Source organism: Crinia signifera, chromosome 6, assembly GCF_055691185.1.
Source record: "Crinia signifera chromosome 6, ASM5569118v1, whole genome shotgun sequence".
NCBI classification, from domain to species: domain Eukaryota; kingdom Metazoa; phylum Chordata; class Amphibia; order Anura; family Myobatrachidae; genus Crinia; species Crinia signifera.
Window position 1 is genome coordinate 7,773,714 of NC_139222.1, and position 27,850 is coordinate 7,801,563.

At 49.6% G+C, this 27,850-nt stretch overlaps 1 protein-coding gene across 2 annotated transcripts in view; it reads right to left on the reverse strand.

Annotated features, from left to right (window-relative positions):
* The window catches only part of LOC146007443 (NACHT, LRR and PYD domains-containing protein 3-like), a 253,821-nt gene that overhangs the window by 159,815 nt on the left and 66,156 nt on the right, over positions 1–27,850 (reverse strand). For both annotated transcript variants that reach the window (XM_083145793.1, XM_083145792.1), the window contains one exon: positions 6,929–6,967. In XM_083145793.1, coding sequence (XP_083001919.1) covers positions 6,929–6,967 — 39 coding nt within the window. The remainder of the gene's footprint in view (positions 1–6,928; positions 6,968–27,850) is intronic.

The window sequence follows — 27,850 nt, forward strand, 5'->3', positions numbered from 1 at the left end:
TTCCACAGTACACCGGTCATGGCAGACATGCCGGGAGCAGTGGTCACTATGTGCCGGTCCTCAATGCACACAGTGCAGCCCCTCCACAGCTTGTATGGTGAGCACGGACATGACCCAGGTGATGCTGACCGACACAGAGACTGGAAGCAGGGAGAGCATCACCCAGCAGAGGGTGTGAGTCAGCCCTAGCAGCTGTGGCAGCTTGTCATCAGCCCCGGTGATACTGAGACTGAGACCCCCGCACACATGGATCAGCAGTAAGAAGAGTAACATCCAGCACAGGGGGTGAGCCAGACACAGCAGCTGTGACATGTGGTCTCCAGGATTGGGGAGACAGGGGTTAGTGGGGGGAAGCTGCCTTGTACAGAGCACAGCAGCATTGGGGGTAGCGGGTGTGGAGAGTGGTTTGCCCTGAGGGCCACGATGGGGTCTGGCAAAGTGGCATCTGGGTGATAAGACCAACAGCCAATGCCATATAACAAGATGTATCTGTAGGCACATTGATGTTGGAGGTAGGCAGACTCAGTGGTGCCCTTGGGTCCTGGTGCCCTTAGGCAGCTGTCTACAAGTACAGCCAGCACTGGGTTCCAAAAACTGATATTGTGTAGCGGTTACTCACTGATAACACACAAACAGAGTGCACTTGGTATGGCCATAATATAGAGGCTCATTCCGGTGTGCATGGAGTAGATATAGGTGCTGCTTCCTTATAAGACTAAAGCTCTGTATAGTGATGCAGCGGGAGGCATCTATTACATGTAGTGCAGTGGGAGGCATCTATTGCATGTAATGCAGCAGGAGGCATCTATTGCATGTAAATGCAGCAGGAGGCCTCTATTACATGTAGTGCAGCAGGAGGCCCCTATTACATGTAGTGCAGCAGGAGGCCCCTATTACATGTAGTGCAGCAGGAGGCCCCTATTACATGTAGTGCAGCAGGAGGCCCCTATTACATGTAGTGCAGCAGGAGGCCACTATTACATGTAGTGCAGCGGGAGGCCACTATTACATGTAGTGCAGCGGGAGGCCCCTATTACATGTAGTGCAGCGGGAGGCCCCTATTACATGTAGTGCAGCGGGAGGCCCCTATTACATGTGGTGCAGCGGGGAGGCCTCTATTACATGTGGTGCAGCGGGGAGGCATCTATTACATGTGGTGCAGCGGGGAGGCCTCTATTACATGTGGTGCAGCGGGGAGGCATCTATTACATGTGGTGCAGCGGGAGGCATCTATTACATGTGGTGCAGCGGGAGGCATCTATTACATGTAGTGCAGCGGGAGGCATCTATTACATGTAGTGCAGCGGGAGGCATCTATTACATGTAGCGCAGCGGGAGGCCCCTATTACATGTAGCTGCAGCGGGAGGCCCCTATTACATGTAGTGCAGCAGGAGGCCCCTATTACATGTGGCGCAGCAGGAGGCCCTATTACATGAGGCGCAGCAGGAGGCCCCTATTACATGTGGCGCAGCAGGAGGCCCTATTACATGTGGCGCAGCAGGAGGCCTCTATTACATGTGGCGCAGAAGGAGGCCTCTATTACATGTGGCGCAGAAGGAGGCCTCTATTACATGTGGCGCAGCGGGAGGCCTCTATTACATGTAGCGCAGCGGGAGGCACCTATGGCATGTGGCGCAGCAGGAGGCCTCTATTACATGTGGCGCAGCGGGAGGCACCTATGGCATGTGGCGCAGCCGGAGGCACCTATGGCATGTGGTGCAGCCGGAGGCACCTATGGCATGTGGTGCAGCCGGAGGCACCTATGGCAAGTGGTGCAGCCGGAGGCACCTATGCATGTGGTGCAGCCGGAGGCACCTATGGCATGTGGTGCAGCCGGAGGCACCTATGGCATGTGGTGCAGCCGGAGGCACCTATGGCATGTGGTGCAGCCGGAGGCACCTATGGCATGTGGTGCAGCCGGAGGCACCTATGGCATGTGGTGCAGCCGGAGGCACCTATGGCATGTGGTGCAGCCGGAGGCACCTATGGCCTGTGGGGCAGCCGGAGGCACCTATGGCATGTGGGGCAGCCGGAGGCACCTATGGCATGTGGTGCAGCCGGAGGCACCTATGGCATGTGGTGCAGCCGGAGGCACCTATGGCATGTGGTGCAGCCGGAGGCACCTATGGCATGTGGTGCAGCCGGAGGCACCTATGGCATGTGGTGCAGCCGGAGGCACCTATGGCATGTGGTGCAGCCGGAGGCACCTATGGCATGTGGGGCAGCCGGAGGCACCTATGGCATGGGGCGAGCCGGAGGCACCTATGGCATGTGGGGCAGCAGGAGGCATCTATGGCATGTGGTGCAGCAGTGATCCAACCTGAGCAGATAATGCAGCATAGTCAGGGGGTTATACCAATGACTGTGTAGAGGACTGGTCTGTCTCAGTGCTTGTCACTAAACACATAGAGGTTCTGTCATTCTAAATCCTTCTGTCCTGGATAACTATTTATGGCTCTCACCAACTCTACACAAAGGACCTGATCTGGTTCACTCACAAATGCAAATGATCTCTCTAATGGACAAAACCATACTGCACTGCAGGTGGGGCAGTGGTAACATGTGCAGAGAGTTACATTTGGGTGTTATTTTGTTTCTGTGCAGAGTAACATAAGACTCAAGGTGATAAAAGACATCAGTCCATTGGGTTCAACCTATCTCACCTGTAACTACTGACTGGAGTAAGTCATATCTTCACGATTCCCTTTGTGGCCATACATGTATCCATCTTTAATTTAAATTCATTACCAGTGGTCGCTGTAATCACCCCACCGGCAATGAGTTCCAGAATGTTACTGCTCTAATGGGGAAGAATCCTCTTAATTCAGTACGGAATCTCTTTTCCTTGAGCCTCAGTACACTCCCGCGTGTCCTAAGTATAGGCCTGATACTGACCAATCATCTCCCAGTTCCATATGATTCCCAATTCTGTATGTAACATACTAATCATATCACCTCTCAGCCTCCGTTTCTCCAGTGAGAACATACTCAGCCTGGTATAACTTATCCTTGTATCCTAGTGATTGGAGACCTGTTACTAGCTAATGCTGGCCACACATCAGACCAACTTTCCCACCAACCATCTAACTAGTTGGGGAAATCTTAGGTGCTAAGAGATTAAAGTATTCTGAGGACAAGCCATCCGGCCCCGGGGCCTTGCCTGGTTTTATTCCTGTAATGGTGGACAGTACTTCTTCCAGGGATATATCCTCACCTAAGATAGCAGATGAGCTTGGGTTTAGTTGTGGGATTGGTGAATCCTCCCAAAAACGAGAAGCCATATCGTCATTTGAGAGCGGGCCGGAGTATAGGGAACTTTTTTAAAAGTCTGTGCTATTTGGGTGTTTGATGTCGTTAGGGTGCCACCATGGCGACGTACTGGGTGCTGTGGCAGTGGTGTCCGGAATATCCTCTAGATGTACCAGACAACCACACTGCAGTCTATGAAGCCCCCAGACCCTCCTGAGGACCCTCCTGCCAGTGCTGCACTTACCAGTGCCAGATGTCCCATCCCCACCATGGCGACGTACTGGGTGCTGTGGCAGTGGAGTCCGTAATATCCTCTAGATGTACCAGGCAGCCACACTGCAGTCTATGAAGCCCCCAGACCCTCCTGAGGACCCTCCTGCCAGTGCTGCACTTACCAGTGCCAGATGTCCCACCCCCACCATGGTGACGTACTGGGTGCTGTGGCAGTGGTATCCGGAATATCCTCTAGATGTACCAGGCAGGCACACTGCAGTCTATGACGCCACCAGACCCTCCGAAGGACCCTCCTGCCAGTGCTGCATTTACCAGTGCCAGATGTCCCACCCCCATCATGGTGACGTACTGGGTGCTGTGGCAGTGGTGTCCGGAATATCCTCTAGATGTACCGGACAGACACACTGCAGTCTATGAAGCCCCAGACCCTCCTGAGGACCGTCCTGCCAGTGGTGCACTTACCAGTGCCAGATGTCCCACCCCCATCATGGTGACGTACTGGGTGCTGTGGCAGTGGTGTCCGGAATATCCTCTAGATGTACCAGACAAACACACTGCAGTCTATGAAGCCCCCAGACCCTCCTGAGGACCCTCCTGCCAGTGCTGCACTTACCAGTGCCAGATGTCCCACCCCCACCATGGTGACGTACTGGGTGCTGTGGCAGTGGTGTCCGGAATATCCTCTAGATGTACCAGACAGGCACACTGCAGTCTATGAAGCCTCCAGACCCTCCTGAGGACCCTCCTGCCAGTGCTGCACTGACCAGTGCCAGATGTCCCCCCCCCCACCATGGTGACGTACTGGATTCTGTGGCAGTGGTGTCCGGAATATCCTTTTAGATGTACCAGGCAGCCACACTGCAGTCTATGAAGCCCCCAGACCCTCCTGAGGACCCTCCAGCCAGTGCTGCACTTACCAGTGCCAGATGTCCCACCCCCACCATGGTGACGTACTGGGTGCTGTGGCAGTGGTGTCCGGAATATCCTCTAGATGTACCACACAGGCACACTGCAGTCTATGAAGCCTCCAGACCCTCCTGAGGACCCTCCTGCCAGTGCTGCACTGACCAGTGCCAGATGCCCCCCCCCCACCATGGTGACGTACTGGGTGCTGTGGCAGTGGTGTCCGGAATATCCTCTAGTTGTACCAGGCAGCCACACTGCAGTCTATGAAGCCCCCAGACCCTCCTGAGGACCCTCCAGCCAGTGCTGCACTTACCAGTGCCAGATGTCCCACCCCCACCATGGTGACGTACTGGGTGCTGTGGCAGTGGTGTCTGGAATATCCTCTAGATGTACCAGGCAGGCACACTGCAGTCTATGAAGCCCCCAGACCCTCCTGAGGACCCTCCAGCCAGTGCTGCACTTACCAGTGCCAGATGTCCCACCCCCACCATGGTGACGTACTGGGTGCTGTGGCAGTGGTGTCCGGAATATCCTCTAGATGTACCAGACAGCCACACTGCAGTCTAAGAAGCCCCCAGACCCTCCAGAGGACCCTTCTGTCAGTGCTGCACTGACCAGTGCCAGATGTCCCCCCCCACCATGGTGACGTACTGGGTGCTGTGGCAGTGGTGTCCGTAATATCCTCTAGATGTACCAGGCAGGCACACTGCAGTCTATGAAGCCCCCAGACACTCCTGAGGACCCTCCCGCCAGTGCTGCACTGACCAGTGCCAGATGTCCCCCCCCCACCATGGTGACGTACTGGGTGCTGTGGCAGTGGTGTCTGGAATATCCTCTAGATGTACCAGGCAGCCACACTGCAGTCTATAAAGCCCCCAGACCCTCCGGAGGACCCTCCTGCCAGTGCTGCACTTACCAGTGCCAGATGTCCCCCCCCACCAAGGTTACGTACTGGGTGCTGTGGCAGTGGTGTCCGGAATATCCTCTAGATGTACCAGGCAGCCACACTGCAGTCTATGAAGCCCCCAGACCCTCCTGAGGACCCTCCAGCCAGTGCTGCACTTACCAGTGCCAGATGTCCCCCCCCACCATGGTGACGTACTGGGTGCTGTGGCAGTGGTGTCCGGAATATCCTCTAGATGTACCAGACAGGCACACTGCAGTCTATGAAGCCCCCAGACCCTCCTGAGGACCCTCCTGCCAGTGCTGCACTGACCAGTGCCAGATGTCCCCCCCCCCACCATGGTGACGTACTGGGTGCTGTGGCAGTGGTGTCCGGAATATCCTCTAGATGTACCAGACAGGCACACTGCAGTCTATGAAGCCTCCAGACCCTCCTGAGGACCCTCCTGCCAGTGCTGCACTGACCAGTGCCAGATGTCCCCCCCCCCCACCATGGTGACGTACTGGATGATGTGGCAGTGGTGTCCGGAATATCCTCTAGATGTACCAGGCAGCCACACTGCAGTCTATGAAGCCCCCAGACCCTCCTGAGGACCCTCCTGCCAGTGCTGCACTGACCAGTGCCAGATGTCCCCCCCCCCACCATGGTGACGTACTGGGTGCTGTGGCAGTGGTGTCTGGAATATCCTCTAGATGTACCAGGCAGCAACACTGCAGTCTATGAAGCCTCCAGACCCTCCTGAGGACCCTCCTGCCAGTGCTGCACTGACCAGTGCCAGATGTCCCACCCCCATCATGGTGACGTACTGGGTGCTGTGACAGTGGTGTCCAGAATATCCTCTAGATGTACCAGGCAGGCACACTGCAGTCTATGAAGCCTCCAGACCCTCCTGAGGACCCTCCTGTCAGTGCTGCACTGACCAGTGCCAGATGTCCACCCCCCCCACCATGGTGACGTACTGGGTGCTGTGGCAGTGGTGTCCGGAATATCCTCTAGATGTACCAGGCAGGCACACTGCAGTCTATGAAGCCCCCAGACCCTCCTGAGGACCCTCCTGCCATTGCTGCACTGACCAGTGCCAGATGTCCCACCCCCACCATGGTGACGTACTGGGTGCTGTGACAGTGGTGTCCGGAATATCCTCTAGATGTACCAGGCAGCCACACTGCAGTCTATGAAGCCCCCAGACCCTCCTGAGGACCCTCCTGCCAGTGGTGCACTTACCAGTGCCAGATGTCCCACCCCATCATGACATCATCAGTCATGGGGCATGGTGGGGGTATGGCGATTATAACCAATGTGCCAGGGTCAATAGAGCTGCCAGCTCACTGATAGAGCAAGTCCTGTGCCCAGTCATGGAGAAGGGTACACTGTCTCTATAGCTGCCCCTCACGAAATATCGGTGTACAATGTATTACACAATGTCAGGGAAGTGCCACACAATATACTTTCCCTCTGTTTGGGGACGGCCTCCATTCTGCACCCAGGTGCTGGTCCTGCACATATAATACCAGACTGGTTCTGCCATTTATATAACAGCCCCCTTGGGCAGACTCATCAGTGGTGTTATTAGTCAGATATATAGATACATTCTGGCTGCATTTTATATTATTCACAGAGAAAATCCTACCAACCTTCAAGTGTCTTATTGGCCGACATCCTCTGGGAATTACCTGTAAGGATAAGAGCAGAAGGGAAACAATCATTATATAAGTCACATATATCCCAGTGTAAGTAATGATATACTACATTAGGATTACCTGAGGATCTCATGGGCCTGATACCAGGGACGGGGCAGCAGGTGACCAGTTATATACAGCACAGCGGTGTGTATCACTGCCTGTAAACAGATCTGGCCACATCTATATTACAGAATCAGCAGCAGCCACTGGTTACAGCAGCCAATGTCAGTATATAAGTCACATATATCCCAGTGTAAGTAATAATATACTACATTATGATTACCTGAGGATCTCATGGGCCTGATACCAGGGACGAGGCAGCAGGTGATCAGTTATATACAGCACAGTGGTGTGTATCACTGCCTGTAAACAGATCTGGCCACAACTACATAACAGAATCAGCAGCAGCCACTGGTTACAGCAGCCAATGTCATTATATAAGTCACATATATCCCAGTGTAAGTAATGATATACTACATTAGGATTCCCTGAGGATCTCATGGGCCTGATACCAGAGACGGGGCAGCAGGTGACCAGTTATATACAGCACAGCTGTGTGTATCACTGCCTGTAAACAGATCTGGCCACATCTATATAACAGAATCAGCTGCAGCCACTGGTTACAGCAGCCAATGTCATTATATAAGTCACATATATCCCAGTGTAAGTAATAATATACTACATTAGGATTACCTGAGGATCTCATGGGCCTGATACCAGGGACGGGGCAGCAGGTGACCAGTTATATACAGCACAGCGGTGTGTATTACTGCCTGTAAACAGATCTGGCCACATCTACATAACAGAATCAGCAACAGCCACTGCTTACAGCAGCCAATGTCATTATATAAGTCACATATATCCCAGGGTAAGTAATAATATACTACATTAGGATTCCCTGAGGATCTCATGGGCCTGATACCAGGGACGGGGCAGCAGGTGATCAGTTATATACAGCACAGCGGTGTGTATCACTGCCTGTAAACAGATCTGGCCACATCTATATAACAGAATCAGCAGCAGCCACTGGTTACAGCAGCCAATGTCATTATATAAGTCACATATATCCCAGTGTAAGTAATAATATACTACATTAGGATTCCCTGAGGATCTCATGGGCCTGTTACCAGGGACAGGGCAGCAGGTGACCAGTTATATACAGCACAGCGGTGTGTATCACTGCCTGTACACAGATCTGGCCACATCTACATAACAGAATCAGCAGCAGCCACTGGTTACAGCAGCCAATGTCATTATTTAAGTCACATATATCCCAGTGTAAGTAATGATATACTACATTAGGATTCCCTGAGGATCTCATGGGCCTGATACCAGGGACGGGGCAGCAGGTGACCAGTTATATACAGCACAGTGGTGTGTATCACTGCCTGTACACAGATCTGGCCACATCTATATAACAGAATCAGCAGCAGCTACTGGTTACAGCAGCCAATGTCATTATATAAGTCACATATATCCCAGTGTAAGTAATAATATACTACATTAGGATTCCCTGAGGATCTCATGGGCCTGATACCAGGGACGGGGCAGCAGGTGATCAGTTATATACAGCACAGCGGTGTGTATCACTGCCTGTAAACAGATCTGGCCACATCTATATAACAGAATCAGCAGCAGCCACTGGTTACAGCAGCCAATGTCATTATATAAGTCACATATATCCCAGTGTAAGTAATAATATACTACATTAGGATTCCCTGAGGATCTCATGGGCCTGTTACCAGGGACAGGGCAGCAGGTGACCAGTTATATACAGCACAGCGGTGTGTATCTCTGCCTGTACACAGATCTGGCCACATCTATATAACAGAATCAGCAGCAGCCACTGGTTACAGCAGCCAATGTCATTATATAAGTCACATATATCCCAGTGTAAGTAATGATATACTACATTAGGATTCCCTGAGGATCTCATGGGCCTGATACCAGGGACGAGGCAGCAGGTAACCAGTTATATACAGCACAGCGGTGTGTATCACTGCCTGTAAACCAATTTGGCCACATCTACATAACAGTATCAGCAGCAGCCACTGGTTACATCTATCAGCCAATGTCATTATATAAGTCACATATATCCCAGTGTAAGTAATGATATACTACATTAGGATTCCCTGAGGATCTCATGGGCCTGATACCAGGGACGAGGCAGCAGGTGATCAGTTATATACAGCACAGCGGTGTGTATCACTGCCTGTACACAGATCTGGCCACATCTATATAACAGAATCAGCAGCAGCCACTGGTTACAGCAGCCAATGTCATTATATAAGTCACATATATCCCAGTGTAAGTAATGATATACTACATTAGGATTCCCTGAGGATCTCATGGGCCTGATACCAGGGACAGGGCAGCGGGTGATCAGTTATATACAGCACAGCGGTGTGTATCACTGCCTGTACACAGATCTGGCCACATCTATATAACAGAATCAGCAGCAGCCACTGGTTACATCTATCAGCCAATGTCATTATATAAGTCACATACATCCCAGTGTAAGTAATGATATACTACATTAGGATTCCCTGAGGATCTCATGGGCCTGATACCAGGGACGAGGCAGCAGGTGACCAGTTATATACAGCACAGCGGTGTGTATCACTGCCTGTAAACAGATCTGGCCACATCTATATAACAGAATCAGCAGCAGCCACTGGTTACAGCAGCCAATGTCATTATATAAGTCACATATATCCCAGTGTAAGTAATGATATACTACATTAGGATTCCCTGAGGATCTCATGGGCCTGATACCAGGGACGAGGCAGCAGGTAACCAGTTATATACAGCACAGCGGTGTGTATCACTGCCTGTAAACAGATCTGGCCACATCTATATAACAGTATCAGCAGCAGCCACTGGTTACAGCAGCCAATGTCATTATATAAGTCACATATATCCCAGTGTAAGTAATGATATACTACATTAGGATTCCCGGAGGATCTCATGGGCCTGATACCAGGGACGGGGCAACAGGTGATCAGTTATATACAGCACAGCGGTGTGTATCACTGCCTGTACACAGATCTGGCCACATCTACATAACAGAATCAGCAGCAGCCACTGGTTACAGCAGCCAATGTCATTATATAAGTCACATATATCCCAGTGTAAGTAATAATATACTACATTAGGATTCCCTGAGGATCTCATGGGCCTGATACCAGGGACGGGGCAGCAGGTGATCAGTTATATACAGCACAGCGGTGTGTATCACTGCCTGTAAACAGATCTGGCCACATCTATATAACAGTATCAGCAGCAGCCACTGGTTACAGCAGCCAATGTCATTATATAAGTCACATATATCCCAGTGTAAGTAATAATATACTACATTAGGATTCCCTGAGGATCTCATGGGCCTGTTACCAGGGACGAGGCAGCAGGTGACCAGTTATATACAGCACAGCGGTGTGTATCACTGCCTGTACACAGATCTGGCCACATCTATATAACAGAATCAGCAGCAGCCACTGGTTACAGCAGCCAATGTCATTATATAAGTCACATATATCCCAGTGTAAGTAATGATATACTACATTAGGATTCCCTGAGGATCTCATGGGCCTGATACCAGGGACAGGGCAGCAGGTGACCAGTTATATACAGCACAGCGGTGTGTATCACTGCCTGTACACAGATCTGGCCACATCTATATAACAGTATCAGCAGCAGCCACTGGTTACAGCAGCCAATGTCATTATATAAGTCACATATATCCCAGTGTAAGTAATAATATACTACATTAGGATTCCCTGAGGATCTCATGGGCCTGATACCAGGGACGGGGCAGCAGGTGATCAGTTATATACAGCACAGTGGTGTGTATCACTGCCTGTACACAGATCTGGCCACATCTACATAACAGTATCAGCAGCAGCCACTGGTTACAGCAGCCAATGTCATTATATAAGTCACATATATCCCAGTGTAAGTAATGATATACTACATTAGGATTCCCTGAGGATCTCATGGGCCTGATACCAGGGACGGGGCAGCAGGTGACCAGTTATATACAGCACAGCGGTGTGTATCACTGCCTGTACACAGATCTGGCCACATCTATATAACAGTATCAGCAGCAGCCACTGGTTACAGCAGCCAATGTCATTATATAAGTCACATATATCCCAGTGTCAGTAATAATATACTACATTAGGATTCCCTGAGGATCTCATGGGCCTGATACCAGGGACGGGGCAGCAGGTGACCAGTTATATACAGCACAGCGGTGTGTATCACTGCCTGTACACAGATCTGGCCACATCTACATAACAGTATCAGCAGCAGCCACTGGTTACAGCAACCAATGTCATTATATAACTCACATATATCCCAGTGTAAGTAATGATATACTACATTAGGATTCCCTGAGGCTCTCATGGGCCTGATACCAGGGACGGGGCAGCAGGTGATCAGTTATATACAGCACAGCGGTGTGTATCACTGCCTGTACACAGATCTGGCCACATCTACATAACAGAATCAGCAGCAGCCACTGGTTACAGCAGCCAATGTCATTATATAAGTCACATATATCCCAGTGTAAGTAATAATATACTACATTAGGATTCCCTGAGGATCTCATGGGCCTGATACCAGGGACGGGGCAGCAGGTGACCAGTTATATACAGCACAGCGGTGTGTATCACTGCCTGTACACAGATCTGGCCACATCTATATAACAGAATCAGCAGCAGCCACTGGTTACAGCAGCCAATGTCATTATATAAGTCACATATATCCCAGTGTAAGTAATGATATACTACATTAGGATTCCCTGAGGATCTCATGGGCCTGATACCAGGGACAGGGCAGCAGGTGACCAGTTATATACAGCACAGCGGTGTGTATCACTGCCTGTAAACAGATCTGGCCACATCTATATAACAGTATCAGCAGCAGCCACTGGTTACATCTATCAGCCAATGTCATTATATAAGTCACATATATCCCAGTGTAAGTAATGATATACTACATTAGGATTCCCTGAGGATCTCATGGGCCTGATACCAGGGACGGGGCAGCAGGTGACCAGTTATATACAGCACAGTGGTGTGTATCACTGCCTGTAAACAGATCTGGCCACATCTACATAACAGAATCAGCAGCAGCCACTGCTTACAGCAGCCAATGTCATTATATAACTCACATATATCCCAGTGTAAGTAATGATATACTACATTAGGATTCCCTGAGGATCTCATGGGCCTGATACCAGGGACGAGGCAGCAGGTGATCAGTTATATACAGCACAGCGGTGTGTATCACTGCCTGTAAACAGATCTGGCCACATCTATATAACAGAATCAGCAGCAGCCACTGGTTACAGCAGCCAATGTCATTATATAAGTCACATATATCCCAGTGTAAGTAATGATATACTACATTAGGATTCCTTGAGGATCTCATGGGCCTGATACCAGGGACGGGGCAGCAGGTGACCAGTTATATACAGCACAGCGGTGTGTATCACTGCCTGTACACAGATCTGGCCACATCTATATAACAGAATCAGCAGCAGCCACTAGTTACAGCAGTCAATGTCATTATATTAGTCACATATATCCCAGTGTAAGTAATAATATACTACATTAGGATTCCCTGAGGATCTCATGGGCCTGATACCAGGGACGGGGCAGCAGGTGACCAGTTATATACAGCACAGCGGTGTGTATCACTGCCTGTAAACAGATCTGGCCACATCTATATAACAGTATCAGCAGCAGCCACTGGTTACAGCAGCCAATGTCATTATATAAGTCACATATATCCCAGTGTAAGTAATGATATACTACATTAGGATTCCCTGAGGATCTCATGGGCCTGATACCAGGGACGGGGCAGCAGGTGATCAGTTATATACAGCACAGCGGTGTGTATCACTGCCTGTAAACAGATCTGGCCACATCTATATAACAGTATCAGCAGCAGCCACTGGTTACAGCAGCCAATGTCATTATATAAGTCACATATATCCCAGTGTAAGTAATGATATACTACATTAGGATTCCCTGAGGATCTCATGGGCCTGATACCAGGGACAGGGCAGCAGGTGACCAGTTATATACAGCACAGCGGTGTGTATCACTGCCTGTACACAGATCTGGCCACATCTATATAACAGTATCAGCAGCAGCCACTGGTTACAGCAGCCAATGTCATTATATAAGTCACATATATCCAAGTGTAAGTAATGATATACTACATTAGGATTCCCTGAGGATCTCATGGGCCTGATACCAGGGACGGGGCAGCAGGTGACCAGTTATATACAGCACAGTGGTGTGTATCACTGCCTGTACACAGATCTGGCCACATCTACATAACAGTATCAGCAGCAGCCACTGGTTACAGCAACCAATGTCATTATATAACTCACATATATCCCAGTGTAAGTAATAATATACTATATTAGGATTCCCTGATGATCTCATGGGCCTGATACCAGGGACGGGGCAGCAGGTGACCTGTTATATACAGCACAGCGGTGTGTATCACTGCCTGTACACAGATCTGGCCACATCTATATAACAGTATCAGCAGCAGCCACTGGTTACAGCAGCCAATGTCATTATATAAGTCACATATATCCCAGTGTAAGTAATGATATACTACATTAGGATTCCCTGAGGATCTCATGGGCCTGATACCAGGGACGGGGCAGCAGGTGACCAGTTATATACAGCACAGTGTTGTGTATCACTGCCTGTACACAGATCTGGCCACATCTATATAACAGTATCAGCAGCAGCCACTGGTTACAGCAGCCAATGTCATTATATAAGTCACATGTATCCCAGTGTAAGTAATAATATACTACATTAGGATTCCCTGAGGATCTCATGGGCCTGATACCAGGGATGGGGCAGCAGGTGATCAGTTATATACAGCACAGCGGTGTGTATCACTGCCTGTAAACAGATCTGGCCACATCTATATAACAGAATCAGCATCAGCCACTGGTTACAGCAGCCAATGTCATTATATAAGTCACATATATCCCAGTGTAAGTAATGATATACTACATTAGGATTCCCTGAGGATCTCATGGGCCTGATACCAGGGACGGGGCAGCAGGTGATCAGTTATATACAGCACAGCGGTGTGTATCACTGCCTGTACACAGATCTGGCCACATCTATATAACAGTATCAGCAGCAGCCACTGGTTACAGCAGCCAATGTCATTATATAAGTCACATATATCCGTGTAAGTAATGATATACTACATTAGGATTCCCTGAGGCTCTCATGGGCCTGATACCAGGGACGGGGCAGCAGGTGACCAGTTATATACAGCACAGCGGTGTGTATCACTGCCTGTACACAGATCTGGCCACATCTATATAACAGTATCAGCAGCAGCCACTGGTTACAGCAGCCAATGTCATTATATAAGTCACATATATCCCAGTGTAAGTAATGATATACTACATTAGGATTCCCTGAGGATCTCATGGGCCTGATACCAGGGACGAGGCAGCAGGTGACCAGTTATATACAGCACAGCGGTGTGTATCACTGCCTGTACACAGATCTGGCCACATCTATATAACAGTATCAGCAGCAGCCACTGGTTACAGCAGCCAATGTCATTATATAAGTCACATATATCCGTGTAAGTAATGATATACTACATTAGGATTCCCTGAGGATCTCATGGGCCTGATACCAGGGACGAGGCAGCAGGTGATCAGTTATATACAGCACAGCTGTGTGTATCACTGCCTGTACACAGATCTGGCCACATCTATATAACAGAATCAGCAGCAGCCACTGGTTACAGCAGCCAATGTCATTATATAAGTCACATATATCCCAGTGTAAGTAATGATATACTACATTAGGATTCCCTGAGGATCTCATGGGCCTGATACCAGGGACGGGGCAGCAGGTGATCAGTTATATACAGCACAGCGGTGTGTATCACTGCCTGTACACAGATCTGGCCACATCTACATAACAGAATAAGCAGCAGCCACTGGTTACAGCAGCCAATGTCATTATATAAGTCACATATATCCCAGTGTAAGTAATGATATACTACATTAGGATTCCCTGAGGATCTCATGGGCCTGATACCAGGGACGGGGCAGCAGGTGACCAGTTATATACAGCACAGCGGTGTGTATCACTGCCTGTAACAGATCTGGCCACATCTACATAACAGTATCAGCAGCAGCCACTGGTTACAGCAGCCAATGTCATTATATAAGTCACATATATCCCAGTGTAAGTAATGATATACTACATTAGGATTACCTGAGGATCTCATGGGCCTGATACCAGGGACGGGGCAGCAGGTGACCAGTTATATACAGCACAGCGGTGTGTATCACTGCCTGTAACAGATCTGGCCACATCTATATAACAGTATCAGCAGCAGCCACTGGTTACAGCAGCCAATGTCATTATATAAGTCACATATATCCCAGTGTAAGTAATGATATACTACATTAGGATTCCCGGAGGATCTCATGGGTCTGATACCAGGGACGGGGCAGCAGGTGATCAGTTATATACAGCACAGCGGTGTGTATCACTGCCTGTACACAGATCTGGCCACATCTATATAACAGAATCAGCAGCAGCCACTGGTTACAGCAGCCAATGTCATTATATAAGTCACATATATCCCAGTGTAAGTAATGATATACTACATTAGGATTCCCTGAGGTTCTCATGGGCCTGATACCAGGGACGGGGCAGCAGGTGACCAGTTATATACAGCACAGTGGTGTATATCACTGCCTGTACACAGATCTGGCCACATCTACATAACAGTATCAGCAGCAGCCACTGGTTACAGCAGCCAATGTCATTATATAAGTCACATATATCCCAGTGTAAGTAATGATATACTACATTAGGATTCCCTGAGGATCTCATGGGCCTGATACCAGGGACGAGGCAGCAGGTGATCAGTTATATACAGCACAGCGGTGTGTATCACTGCCTGTAAACAGATCTGGCCACATCTATATAACAGAATCAGCAGCAGCCACTGGTTACAGCAGCCAATCTCCTATATATTTGGCTACATCTGTCACTCAAAGTGTGTGTCTGTGTCTATAACGCTCTGTTCCTGGACTTTCCTCTTAATGTGTGATTGCCTTCATCTGTGCTGAACACCTTTCTGAGAAATTAACCTGTTTAAAACAGGTGATGGCAATCATACATTAAGGGGAAGTCTAGAAACAGAGCATTGTGTCCCTCCTGGAGAGGGTCATGTTGGGAGGTATGTGACAGAGAACCAGCCCAGTGAGCCCACAGACAGTGCCAGACACCCACTGCCTTCCCATGTTGCCCAGCACTGCTACTCCACAGCCACCAGGTGAGCGCCCCCCTCCCGCGATTTGCGTCAAAACCTCCCCCCCCCCCGCGAGCCCCCCCCTCCCGCGATTCGCGGCAAAAACACCCACTCCCCCGCGACCCCCCTACCGCGATTCGCAGCAAAAACACCCCCGCGACCCCCCCTCCCGCGATTCGCTGCAAAAAGAACCCCCCCACGACCCCTCCCGCAATTCGCGGCATAACCACCACCCCGCGACCCCCCCCTCCCGCGAATCGCGGAAAAAACACCCCCCCCCCGCGACCTCCCTCCCGCGATTCGCGGCAAAAAGACCCCCCCCGCGACCCCCCCTTGCACGATTGGCGGCACCCCCCCTGCGACCCCCCTCCCGCGATTCGCGGCACCCCCCCCCCGCAATTCGCAGCAGCCCCAGGATTAAATGGCACATGCAAAACACTGACATGGCTATGGTCGACAATGAAAAAGGTTGACATGAGTTTTTGAAGATTTATTTTTAATTTTTTTAATTTTTTCATATTCATTGTCATGTGTCGACATGGACACCAATGAAGTGGCACACTTATGTCAACATTTACATGTGTTGACCTTTCTGTGTTGATTTTTTCTTGTGGCGATTCGCGTCACACCCCCCCGCAACCCCCCCTCCCGCGATTCGCGGCACCCCCGTGACCCCCCAACCTCCCGCAATTCGCGGCAACCCCCCACCGGAACCCCTGTGAACCCCGCCCTCCCGCGATTCGCGGCACCCACCCCCGCGACCCCCCCTCCCGCAATTCGTGGCACCCCCCCGTGATTCGCGGCAGCTCCAGAATTAAATTGCACATGGAAGACACTGACATGGCTATGGTCGACAATGAAAAAGGTTGACATGAGTTTTTGAAGTTTTTTTGTCATTTTTTGAATATTTTCATATTCATTCTCATGTGTCGACATGGACACCAATGAAGTGCCACACTTATGTCAAAATTTACATGTGTTGACCTTTCTGTGTTGATTTTTTTCTTGTGGCGATTCGCGTCACACCCCCCGCAACCCCCCCTCCGGCGATTCGCGGCACCCCGGCACCCCCCCGCGACCCCCCCCTCCCGCAATTCGCGGCAACCCCCCACCGGAACCCCCATGAACCCCGCTCTCCCGCGATTCGCGGCACCCACCCCCCGCAACCCCCCCCTCCCGCAAATCGCGGCACCTCCCGCGATTCGCGGCAGCCCCAGGATTAAATGGCACATGCAAAACACTGGCACGGCTATGGTCGACAATGAAAAAGGTTGACATGAGTTTTTGAAGATTTATTTTATTTTTTGAATGTTTTCATATTCATTGTCATGTGTCAACATGGACACCAATGAAGTGGCACACTTATGTCAACATTTACATGTGTTGACCTTTCTGTGTTGATTTTTTCTTGTGGCGATTCGCGTCACACCCCCCCGCAACCCCCCCCGCGATTCGCGGCACCCCCGTGACCCCCCACCTCCCGCAATTCGCGGCAAACCCCCACCGGAACCCCTGTGAACCCCGCCCTCCCGCGATTCGCTGCACCCAACCCCGCGACCCCCCCCTCCTGCAATTCGCGGCACCCCCCGTGATTCGCGGCAGCTCCAGAATTAAATTGCACATGGAAAACACTGACATGGCTATGGTCGACAATGAAAAAGGTTGACATGAGTTTTTGAAGTTTTTTTTTTCATTTTTTTAATATTTTCATATTCATTCTCATGTGTCGACATGGACACCAATGAAGTGGCACACTTATGTCAACATTTACATGTGTTGACCTTTCTGTGTTGATTTTTTCTTGTGGCGATTTGCGTCACACCCCCCCACCCCCCCCACAACCCCCACGATTCACGGCACACACACACCTCCCCCGCGATTCTCGGCACCCCACCCCGTGACCCCCCCTCCCGTGATTCACGGCACACCCCCCGCGACCCCCCCTACCATGATTCGCCGCAACCCCCGTAACCCCCCTCCCGCGATTTGCGGCAACCCACCCCGCGACCCCCCTCCCGCGATTCTCTGCAATCCCTCCCCTCCCGCGATTCGCAGCATCCACCCCCCCACAAACCCCTCTCCTGCAATTCGCGGCACCCCCCACGACCCCCCCTCCTGCAATTCGCGGCACCCTCCGCGACCCCCCCTCCCGCGATTCGTGGACACCTAAGTTGCAATACAGGGCATCTTTCATACAATTCTAACCATATTTCTCATATACAAACGTTCACAAATTAAGGGGGCGCAGCCCCTTACGACGGTGTGAAGAGCGCCCGTAGGGCGCGATGAATCACCTAGTGTCATTATATAAGTCACATATATCCCAGTGTAAGTAATGATATACTACATTAGGATTCCCTGAGGATCTCATGGGCCTGATACCAGGGACGGGGCAGCAGGTGACCAGTTATATACAGCACAGTGGTGTGTATCACTGCCTGTAAACAGATCTGGCCACATCTATATAACAGAATCAGCAGCAGCCACTGATTACAGAAGCCAATGTCATTATATAAGTCACATATATCCCAGTGTAAGTAATAATATACTACATTTATTATTTATTTATTTACAGTTTCTTATATAGCGCAGCAGATTCCGTTGCGCTTTACAATAGTAGACAGTGATATAACAAACTGGGTAACAGACAGACTTGGAGGTAGGAGGGCCCTGCTGCAAGCTTACAATCTATTAGGTATATAGGAGGGAAACACAAGGACAGGCACCAGTAATAACATAGCAGTCCCAACAAGTTACAAGTCCAGAAGGGAAGCTATATAATACATAAGTGCATCAGAGGGTTATGCATGCGGTATATAAATATGATAGGCTTGCCTGAAGAGGTGAGTTTTCAGGGAACGCTTGAAAGTTTGGAATGTAGCGGAGAGTCTAATTGTGCATGGAAGGGCATTCCATAGGATGGGAGCAGCCAGATGAAAGTCCTGTAATAGTGAATGGGAGCTAGTGATCCGCTCAGATGAGAGACGCAAATCTTGTGCAGAGCGGAGTGGTCGAGATGGGAGATATTCTGTGATAAGTGCAGAGATATAAGCTGGTGCAGTATGGTTAATAGCTTCATATGTGAGTAGAAGTGTTTTATACTGAACACGGTAATGTACAGGCAACCAATGGAGGGACTGGCAGAGCGGATCAGCAGACGATGAGCGTCTTGCAAGGAAGATCAGCCTAGCAGCAGCATTTGGAATGGATTGCAGTGGTGAGAGTCTGTTCTTGGGAAGACCAGTTAGGAGACTATTGCAATAATCAATGCGGGATATAATGAGTGCATGGATAAGTATGGGCAGTACGGATGGCGTAATGGTTAGCATTACTGCCTCACAGCACTGAGGTCATGGGTTCAATACCCACCATGGCCCTAACTGTGCGGAGTTTGTATATTCTCCCCGTACTTGCGTGGGTTTCCTCCGGGTACTCCGGTTTCCTCCCACAATCCAAAAATATACTGGTAGGTTAATTGGCTCCCAACAAAAAAATTAACCCTAGAATGTCTGTGTGTGCATGTACATGTGGTAGGGAATATAGATTGTAAGCTCCACTGGGGCAGGGACTGATGTGAATGGTGAAATATTCTCTGTAAAGCGCTGCGGAATCTGTGTGCGCTATATAAGAAACTGCTAATAAATAAATAAATAATAAGAGATTTAGTAGTGTCTTGTGTGAGATACGGTCGTATTTTGGATATGTTTTTTAGATGCATGTAACATGATTTGGAAACCGATTGAATGTGGGGAACAAAGGACAGTTCAGAGTCGAGGATTACCCCTAGGCAACGAGCTTGTGGGGTAGGGTAGATTGTCGAGTTGTCAACAACAGTGATGGAGATGTCAGGATGGTAACTGTTCTTAGTTGGCGGGAATATAAGTAATTCAGTTTTGGAAATATTGAGTTTGAGTTGGCGACAAGACATCCAAAGTGAGATGGCAGAGAGACATTCAGAGACTCGGCCCAAAACCACTGGTGACAACTCTGGGGTTGATAGATAGATTTGAGTATCATCCGCATATAAGTGATACTGAAATCCGAAGGAGCTGATTAGTTTGCCAAGCGAGGAGGTATAGATTGAGAAAAGCAGAGGACCTAAGACTGAGCCTTGCGGAACTCCGACTGACATGGGTAGTGAAGAGGAAGTAGAGTCAGAGAAGCGAACAGTAAAAGAGCGATCAGATAGGTAAGATGTGAACCAGGAAAGGGCTGTATCATTAAGACCTAGGGAGTGTAGTGTTTGTAAAAGGAGAGTGTGATCCACAGTGTCAAACGCAGCAGAAAGATCTAGAAGAATAAGCAGTGAGTAATGGCCTTTAGACTTGGCTGTTACCAGATCATTCACCACTTTAGTCAGTGCTGTCTCAGTGGAGTGTTGAGAGCGAAAGCCTGACTGAAGCGGGTCTAATAGGGTGTTAGAGTTAAGAAAGTTTGTGAGGCGAGAGTAGACAAGTCTCTCGAGTAGCTTGGAGAGGCATGGGAGCTGAGAGATAGGACGATAGTTAGAGAGAGAGTTAGGGTCAGAATTGTGTTTTTTCAGAATGGGAGTAATCGCTGCATGTTTGAGCAGAGACGGAAAAGTACCAGTAGTAAGAGAGAGATTGCAGATTTTAGTTAAGGTTGGAATAAGCACAGGAGATAGATTTTTAATGACTTTTGCAGGTATAGGATCAAGAGGAGAGGTTTCTACATTAGGATTCCCTGAGGATCTCATGGGCCTGATACCAGGGACGGGGCAGCAGGTGACCAGTTATATACAGCACAGCGGTGTGTATCACTGCCTGTACACAGATCTGGCCATAACAGAATCCGCAGCAGCAGTGTTGCAAGTAAGGGGGTACGGCGTGGTACGGAGTACCTGTAAGAAATATGTTGCAGGTACACAGTACCACTTACCCCCTGTCAATTCTATTTTTATTTTAAGTATAAATATAATGCATCCGCAGCCCGCCCACCCAGCGTTTTGATTGGTGCTGTATGCAGCTACCGGCTACTGGTGATTTAGCCTTTCACACTGACAGGCATCAGCGGTGCCGACAGCATGAATAGCAGGATCCACAATTGTAAGCACAAGCTGCCCGGCTCTCCCCCAAGCAAGAGCCAACCCACCCCCAGACATTCCCTGTTTCTCATTCCCTGGGTCCTGATGCCAGGCCACTATTGTCATTTAGTCACTCCTCTAGCTTTGTGTAACCACGCCCCCTCATGACACATGGCCACGCCATTTTTGGTGGAGGCTATCAATACCACCAAGAAAAAAATTCTACTTGCACCACTGAGCAGCAGCCAATGTCATTATCAGAGTGTATTTGTCCCGACAGGGGAACCCCTACACAGTCTGCCAGATCCTGGGATATGACCACTCTGACTAGGCCACAATTCCATCTATACACTCAGAGGATATGACTGATAACCTGTTGCAGCTCCTGCCTTGATTGTGATTGCTCTGTACCAGTCCTTTTGTGCATATACTGTAAACAGATGATGTTCCCGTATGCACAAAAACACAGGTACAAAGCAAAATACACACTTTGAATAACTTTACTATTAATTAAAGAACAGAAAATTATACTCCTATTAAAGATTCACACACAAATAATAGTTTAAATAAATATTATGGTACTTATGTAATATCTGGACTCCCGTTTTTCTTATGAGACTGCGTCCACTCTCCACGCTTCGGGCACGGTGGCTCGCTGCGCTCGCCACACTATATAAAATCAACTCCATGCGTAGTTGGATAGTAGGGGTATGAAAAAATGGGGTGCAGTTAACATGGGAGCCCAGATAATACATAAGTACCAATATTATACACAGAGGCTCAAATATTATAAAAATTAAAAAACTTCCATGCCCCTCTCTGGTGCACTGCGTATCTTTCTTCGGCTGCATCACACTGAGCGACTCACTGAAGTCTGGGCATGCTCACTGCAGAGGATTTGCTGCTGCTGGGCTGCACAGGCAGCAGCCCATGGAAGCACTGTAGCTCTGGTGATGTGCACAGAACGGCTTCCTGCTGGAAAGCTATTGCTGTCATCGCTCCATGTACTGGCAGCCCAAGTGGGGGAGGAGTTTTCTGTCCTCTGTATGATAGGCAGTAGCAGCTTCCAATAGGAAGCTACTACATGGTGAACTTCTCCCCACATGAGAGGAGGTCACACATGGTGGAGCCTGGTGTTGTGACTCCTGACAGGAAAGACATGTGATCATGTGACACATGAGGACTGGGATAGACACAGACAGCCAGCAGAGCGCTCCCACACCCCCCGCGGGTAGAATGCGCACCCCCCTCTTGCACACCCGCGTGCACTTGTGGCATCCCAGAATTGGAGTACCACCTTTTGTGCCACAGAATCATTGGTGGCCAGGGCTGCCTAAAAATGCACAGGATTTCAGGGGGTTGCTAGGCAACCAACCTGCAGCAGCAAGGAGGACAGGAGGGACTTTAGGACCTAGCAAGGTGCTGGGAGAAGCAGGAAGTTAGAGGCCTGCCTGTTGCTGGGCAGATTGGAATGTAACAAGTGTTCTGTGTGCAGTCAGAGGAGCCAGGAAGGAGAGAGCAGTGTGCACCCAGGGAGAGTAAGGAGTAAGCAGTGCGCAGGGTGCTGCAGAGAGAGATCCCCAGCAAAGCCGCTGACGAGGAGAGACACAGTGTGGGGAGCGGCAAGCGAGAGCCGCTGAGAGCGTGCCTGGTGGTGAGCGACAGCTGGCGGAAAGGCGCCCCCACGAAAAGACAGAGAGCCCAGCAGGGGAGACGCCATTCACACAGCAGCAGTGATTGACAACAGGCAGACCGGCCTGCAGGGAGACGTGACTGACAGGAGTCAGCAACAGCACCCGGTGTGCAGGTACCATACTACCACTCCACACTGACACTGTCCTCCATTTCACGCCACAAGTTAACCCAGCACAACGCCATTTTTAGCCTGAGGCACAGTCCACCTTGCAGTGACTGCCTTTACCATTACCCTTTCAGTTATTAGAAACCTTTTGAGAAGTAACCCCAGTGTTGGCATTGTGCCAGAGCTCAGGACATAACTTGCCTTGGATTACAACTCCTTGTATTAGCTGTTACTTCAATTACGGTGCACCTAGGCCAAAAGGTACCTAGGACCAACAATAGAACTGCAGTTCAGGGACTTATTGTTTTTAGCCTGGACATTTATGGTTCTTTATGCAAGGTATGAGTGCTGCATACTATGTTCATTCATGTGAAAGCTATTGCATGTCTTGTTTGATGGTTTGAATTGTTTACACTATAATCCCATTGCAGAGTGATATTGGTGATGCAGTATATCGTGCGAACTGCGGCCTGCAGGTGTTACAGGTGGCCCCATTGCGCACGATATCTTCTGTATAGAACATCTTTATTCCTTCATCTTTACTTGAATTTATTGTAGAGACCAGGGTATTGTATTGGTTGTAGTGTATTGTGCGAAGTGCGGCCTACCAAAGCCACAGTGACCTCATTGCGCACAATATAAAAAGGGAGAATTGTCTTCATATTATCTGCCAATTATTGCATTCCAGCGTTATTGTCATTTCATTGTTAACTTCTTTCATAGCGGTGATCCGTGAATCTTTCAGCAGCTAAATAAATTATTTTGATCACCGTCCTCACGTGTGGTGACCATTCTGTGTGGTTGTGTTGGGGTATTGTCTTCCCGTGGTGCCTTTGTCCCTCCGCCCTCTGAATTGCAGGCAAGTGAAGCAGTCAGGTAGCAGCCAAGCAGTGCCGAAAGGAGAAGAGGAACACCAGGTAACGGTCACACACCTGCACGTAGTCTGACAACATCACACTTGGCGTCCGCGAACAGGATTCAGCGATGTCAGACTCAGACCAAGCAGAAGCTCCCACATTGACCAGAAGGAGGAGACGACTTCCTGCATCACCTGGAGAAGGAAATCCAGTGTCAATGACGGCGGCACCAATCACCATGCCATACTATTATGGCGCGCCCTGGGTACCGACTTATTCGGGAAACAACACCCCGGGGACGCAAACGCTGAAAGAATTCAAAAACCGGATACTCTCCATGACACAGCTGTACCGGCTCAGCAACGAACAAGCGATTGAAATACTGGTGGGGCAACTGAGAGGCCCAGCACTACGTGAAGTAAGAACGTGGGAGGCCGACGAAAAGGAAACGGTGGAGCAAATTTTTGAAAAGCTGCAAGAGATCTTTGAATCAAAGACAATAGCAGATTTGAAGAGCCGCCTGTACTCGAGAAAACAGCGACCGAATGAACCACTGCGGGAGTATGCACTAAGCTTACAGGAAGCCATGAAGGCCATACAGTTGAGAGAAAAGAAACCAAAGGAACAAGTTGATGAAACACTAACCAACCTGTTCATCGAAGGAGCGCAGGAGGAGGCAGTCAAGTCCCAATTGCGCATGTGGAGACGACAACAACCTGACAGCACCTTCGCCAAATTTAAGGAAACTGTCCTACAAATCCTGGGCCTGAACCAGAGTGGTCGGGATGAAGATGAGGACTCAGCGGAAGGGGAAGCCTGCCACCAGGCCTCAAAAGGGCAAATTGCAGACACCCTATGCCTGAGCAGAGCAGTCACCCAACAGACACAAGCCCCCATGGAACCGGGCCCACTGGAAGTGCTAACCCGCCAGATGTCTGAATTAACGTGTAATATGACGCGCATGGCGCAAAAGTTGGAAGACCTAGACAAAAATCAAGGCAGAAACCGACGCAGAAAATGGCGTCAAGACCGTGACACAAGGAACCGTCCGTGGCGGGAGGTGACCCGAGAATCGAACCGACGACCCACCGACAAGTATTATCTACAAGGCCGACCGATTTGCAGAAGGTGCCACCAGAGTGGGCACATTGAGAGGTACTGCCCAAACGCCACCTCCAGACAAGAGGATCCCGAGGCAAGAAACAGACTCTCAAGAGAAGCCCCAAAAACAATAGTGCAGAACCAAGTCCAAGTGAATGTGCCATCCGACGCTGTGGATTGGCGAATCAGAACAAGAAAGTTAACAGGCCATGTGATGTGGTTTAACGTAGCACGTGGCTATGGGATTATCCGAAGAACAGATAATGGGAGAACCGTATATGTCCACTATACGGGCATCCAGAAGACCCATCGGAATGAATGCTTCCGGACCCTAGCAAATGGAGAGTGGGTCGAATTTGAAATGGCAAGTGGAAGGAGAGGCGTCAAGGCCATTAACGTGACAGGCCCCGGTGGTGCTGCGGTAAGAGGCAACAGAGACACAGGCCAGAGTGAACACAGACGCTTCACGCATGACTGTAATGACCCACACAGCCACCGGCCATATGGTCAGCAGAACCAAAGGGAAAGAAGACAACAGAAAGGTCTTGGCGAGACTGACAGGCCTAACACGAATTCTCCGCAACCTGAGCAGATGCCCAGACCACCAGAACCTAAAGTCCCCAGGAAGAGGGAATGGCTGGAAACGAGCCAGAGACCAGTTGTGATGACGCAGAGCGAAACAGAGCAGCAGTGCATGGAAGGTGTGGTTAGGCCACAATTTTCTCCAGAGCAGAAGCGTGCTGCTACACAGGGAATGGAAGATGCAGATAACGGAGAAGCCAACCCTCGACTGACAGATGTTGAAGCGACCGACCGAGGAAAGGGCAGTGAAACCGTGCATCACGTGGCAGCGGAAGAAAGGATGGACCGCATGGAACCGAAGGGCTCAGAACCCATTATGCCACTGTCTAAACCCAATGTCCCTACAGAGAACCCAAAGGAAGTCGAGAAGGTTGAAGCCCAGTCTAAGGAAGAGAGGCCTGGAAGTGAGTATGAGTACACAACGATTTCAAGTGAAAAATTCCTATTCTTGATGCAACAGGCCATCAACAGGTCCAAGAAAAGGCAGAGAGAGGAAGCACGTGCTCATTGCCGACCGCACGCAGTGATTTAAGGTGCCGTCGAAGAACACTGCTGAAGAACAGGAGAAAAGACTTGCCTGAGGCGGAGGAGCAGGGAACCCAGGGGGGACATGCCTCTGCACAACCCAGGCCCCAGAGTTAACAGGTTTTTACCAGGCTTAGGTAACCCGCCCTGAATGTAATTGTAAATGCTTTAATGTATAGATGTAAGGCAGAAATGTAGAAATGTTTTACAGTTTACAGGTAATGTTACCTTTTAATGCTTTGTTTCTAAATGAGAGACTGTACCAGGACTTTTGTTGTCTCCGACATAATGCCCGCGGACTGGCATTCTTCCAACGGGGAAGCATGTGGCATCCCAGAATTGGAGTACCACCTTTTGTGCCACAGAATCATTGGTGGCCAGGGCTGCCTAAAAATGCACAGGATTTCAGGGGGTTGCTAGGCAACCAACCTGCAGCAGCAAGGAGGACAGGAGGGACTTTAGGACCTAGCAAGGTGCTGGGAGAAGCAGGAAGTTAGAGGCCTGCCTGTTGCTGGGCAGATTGGAATGTAACAAGTGTTCTGTGTGCAGTCAGAGGAGCCAGGAAGGAGAGAGCAGTGTGCACCCAGGGAGAGTAAGGAGTAAGCAGTGCGCAGGGTGCTGCAGAGAGAGATCCCCAGCAAAGCCGCTGACGAGGAGAGACACAGTGTGGGGAGCGGCAAGCGAGAGCCGCTGAGAGCGTGCCTGGTGGTGAGCGACAGCTGGCGGAAAGGCGCCCCCACGAAAAGACAGAGAGCCCAGCAGGGGAGACGCCATTCACACAGCAGCAGTGATTGACAACAGGCAGACCGGCCTGCAGGGAGACGTGACTGACAGGAGTCAGCAACAGCACCCGGTGTGCAGGTACCATACTACCACTCCACACTGACACTGTCCTCCATTTCACGCCACAAGTTAACCCAGCACAACGCCATTTTTAGCCTGAGGCACAGTCCACCTTGCAGTGACTGCCTTTACCATTACCCTTTCAGTTATTAGAAACCTTTTGAGAAGTAACCCCAGTGTTGGCATTGTGCCAGAGCTCAGGACATAACTTGCCTTGGATTACAACTCCTTGTATTAGCTGTTACTTCAATTACGGTGCACCTAGGCCAAAAGGTACCTAGGACCAACAATAGAACTGCAGTTCAGGGACTTATTGTTTTTAGCCTGGACATTTATGGTTCTTTATGCAAGGTATGAGTGCTGCATACTATGTTCATTCATGTGAAAGCTATTGCATGTCTTGTTTGATGGTTTGAATTGTTTACACTATAATCCCATTGCAGAGTGATATTGGTGATGCAGTATATCGTGCGAACTGCGGCCTGCAGGTGTTACAGGTGGCCCCATTGCGCACGATATCTTCTGTATAGAACATCTTTATTCCTTCATCTTTACTTGAATTTATTGTAGAGACCAGGGTATTGTATTGGTTGTAGTGTATTGTGCGAAGTGCGGCCTACCAAAGCCACAGTGACCTCATTGCGCACAATATAAAAAGGGAGAATTGTCTTCATATTATCTGCCAATTATTGCATTCCAGCGTTATTGTCATTTCATTGTTAACTTCTTTCATAGCGGTGATCCGTGAATCTTTCAGCAGCTAAATAAATTATTTTGATCACCGTCCT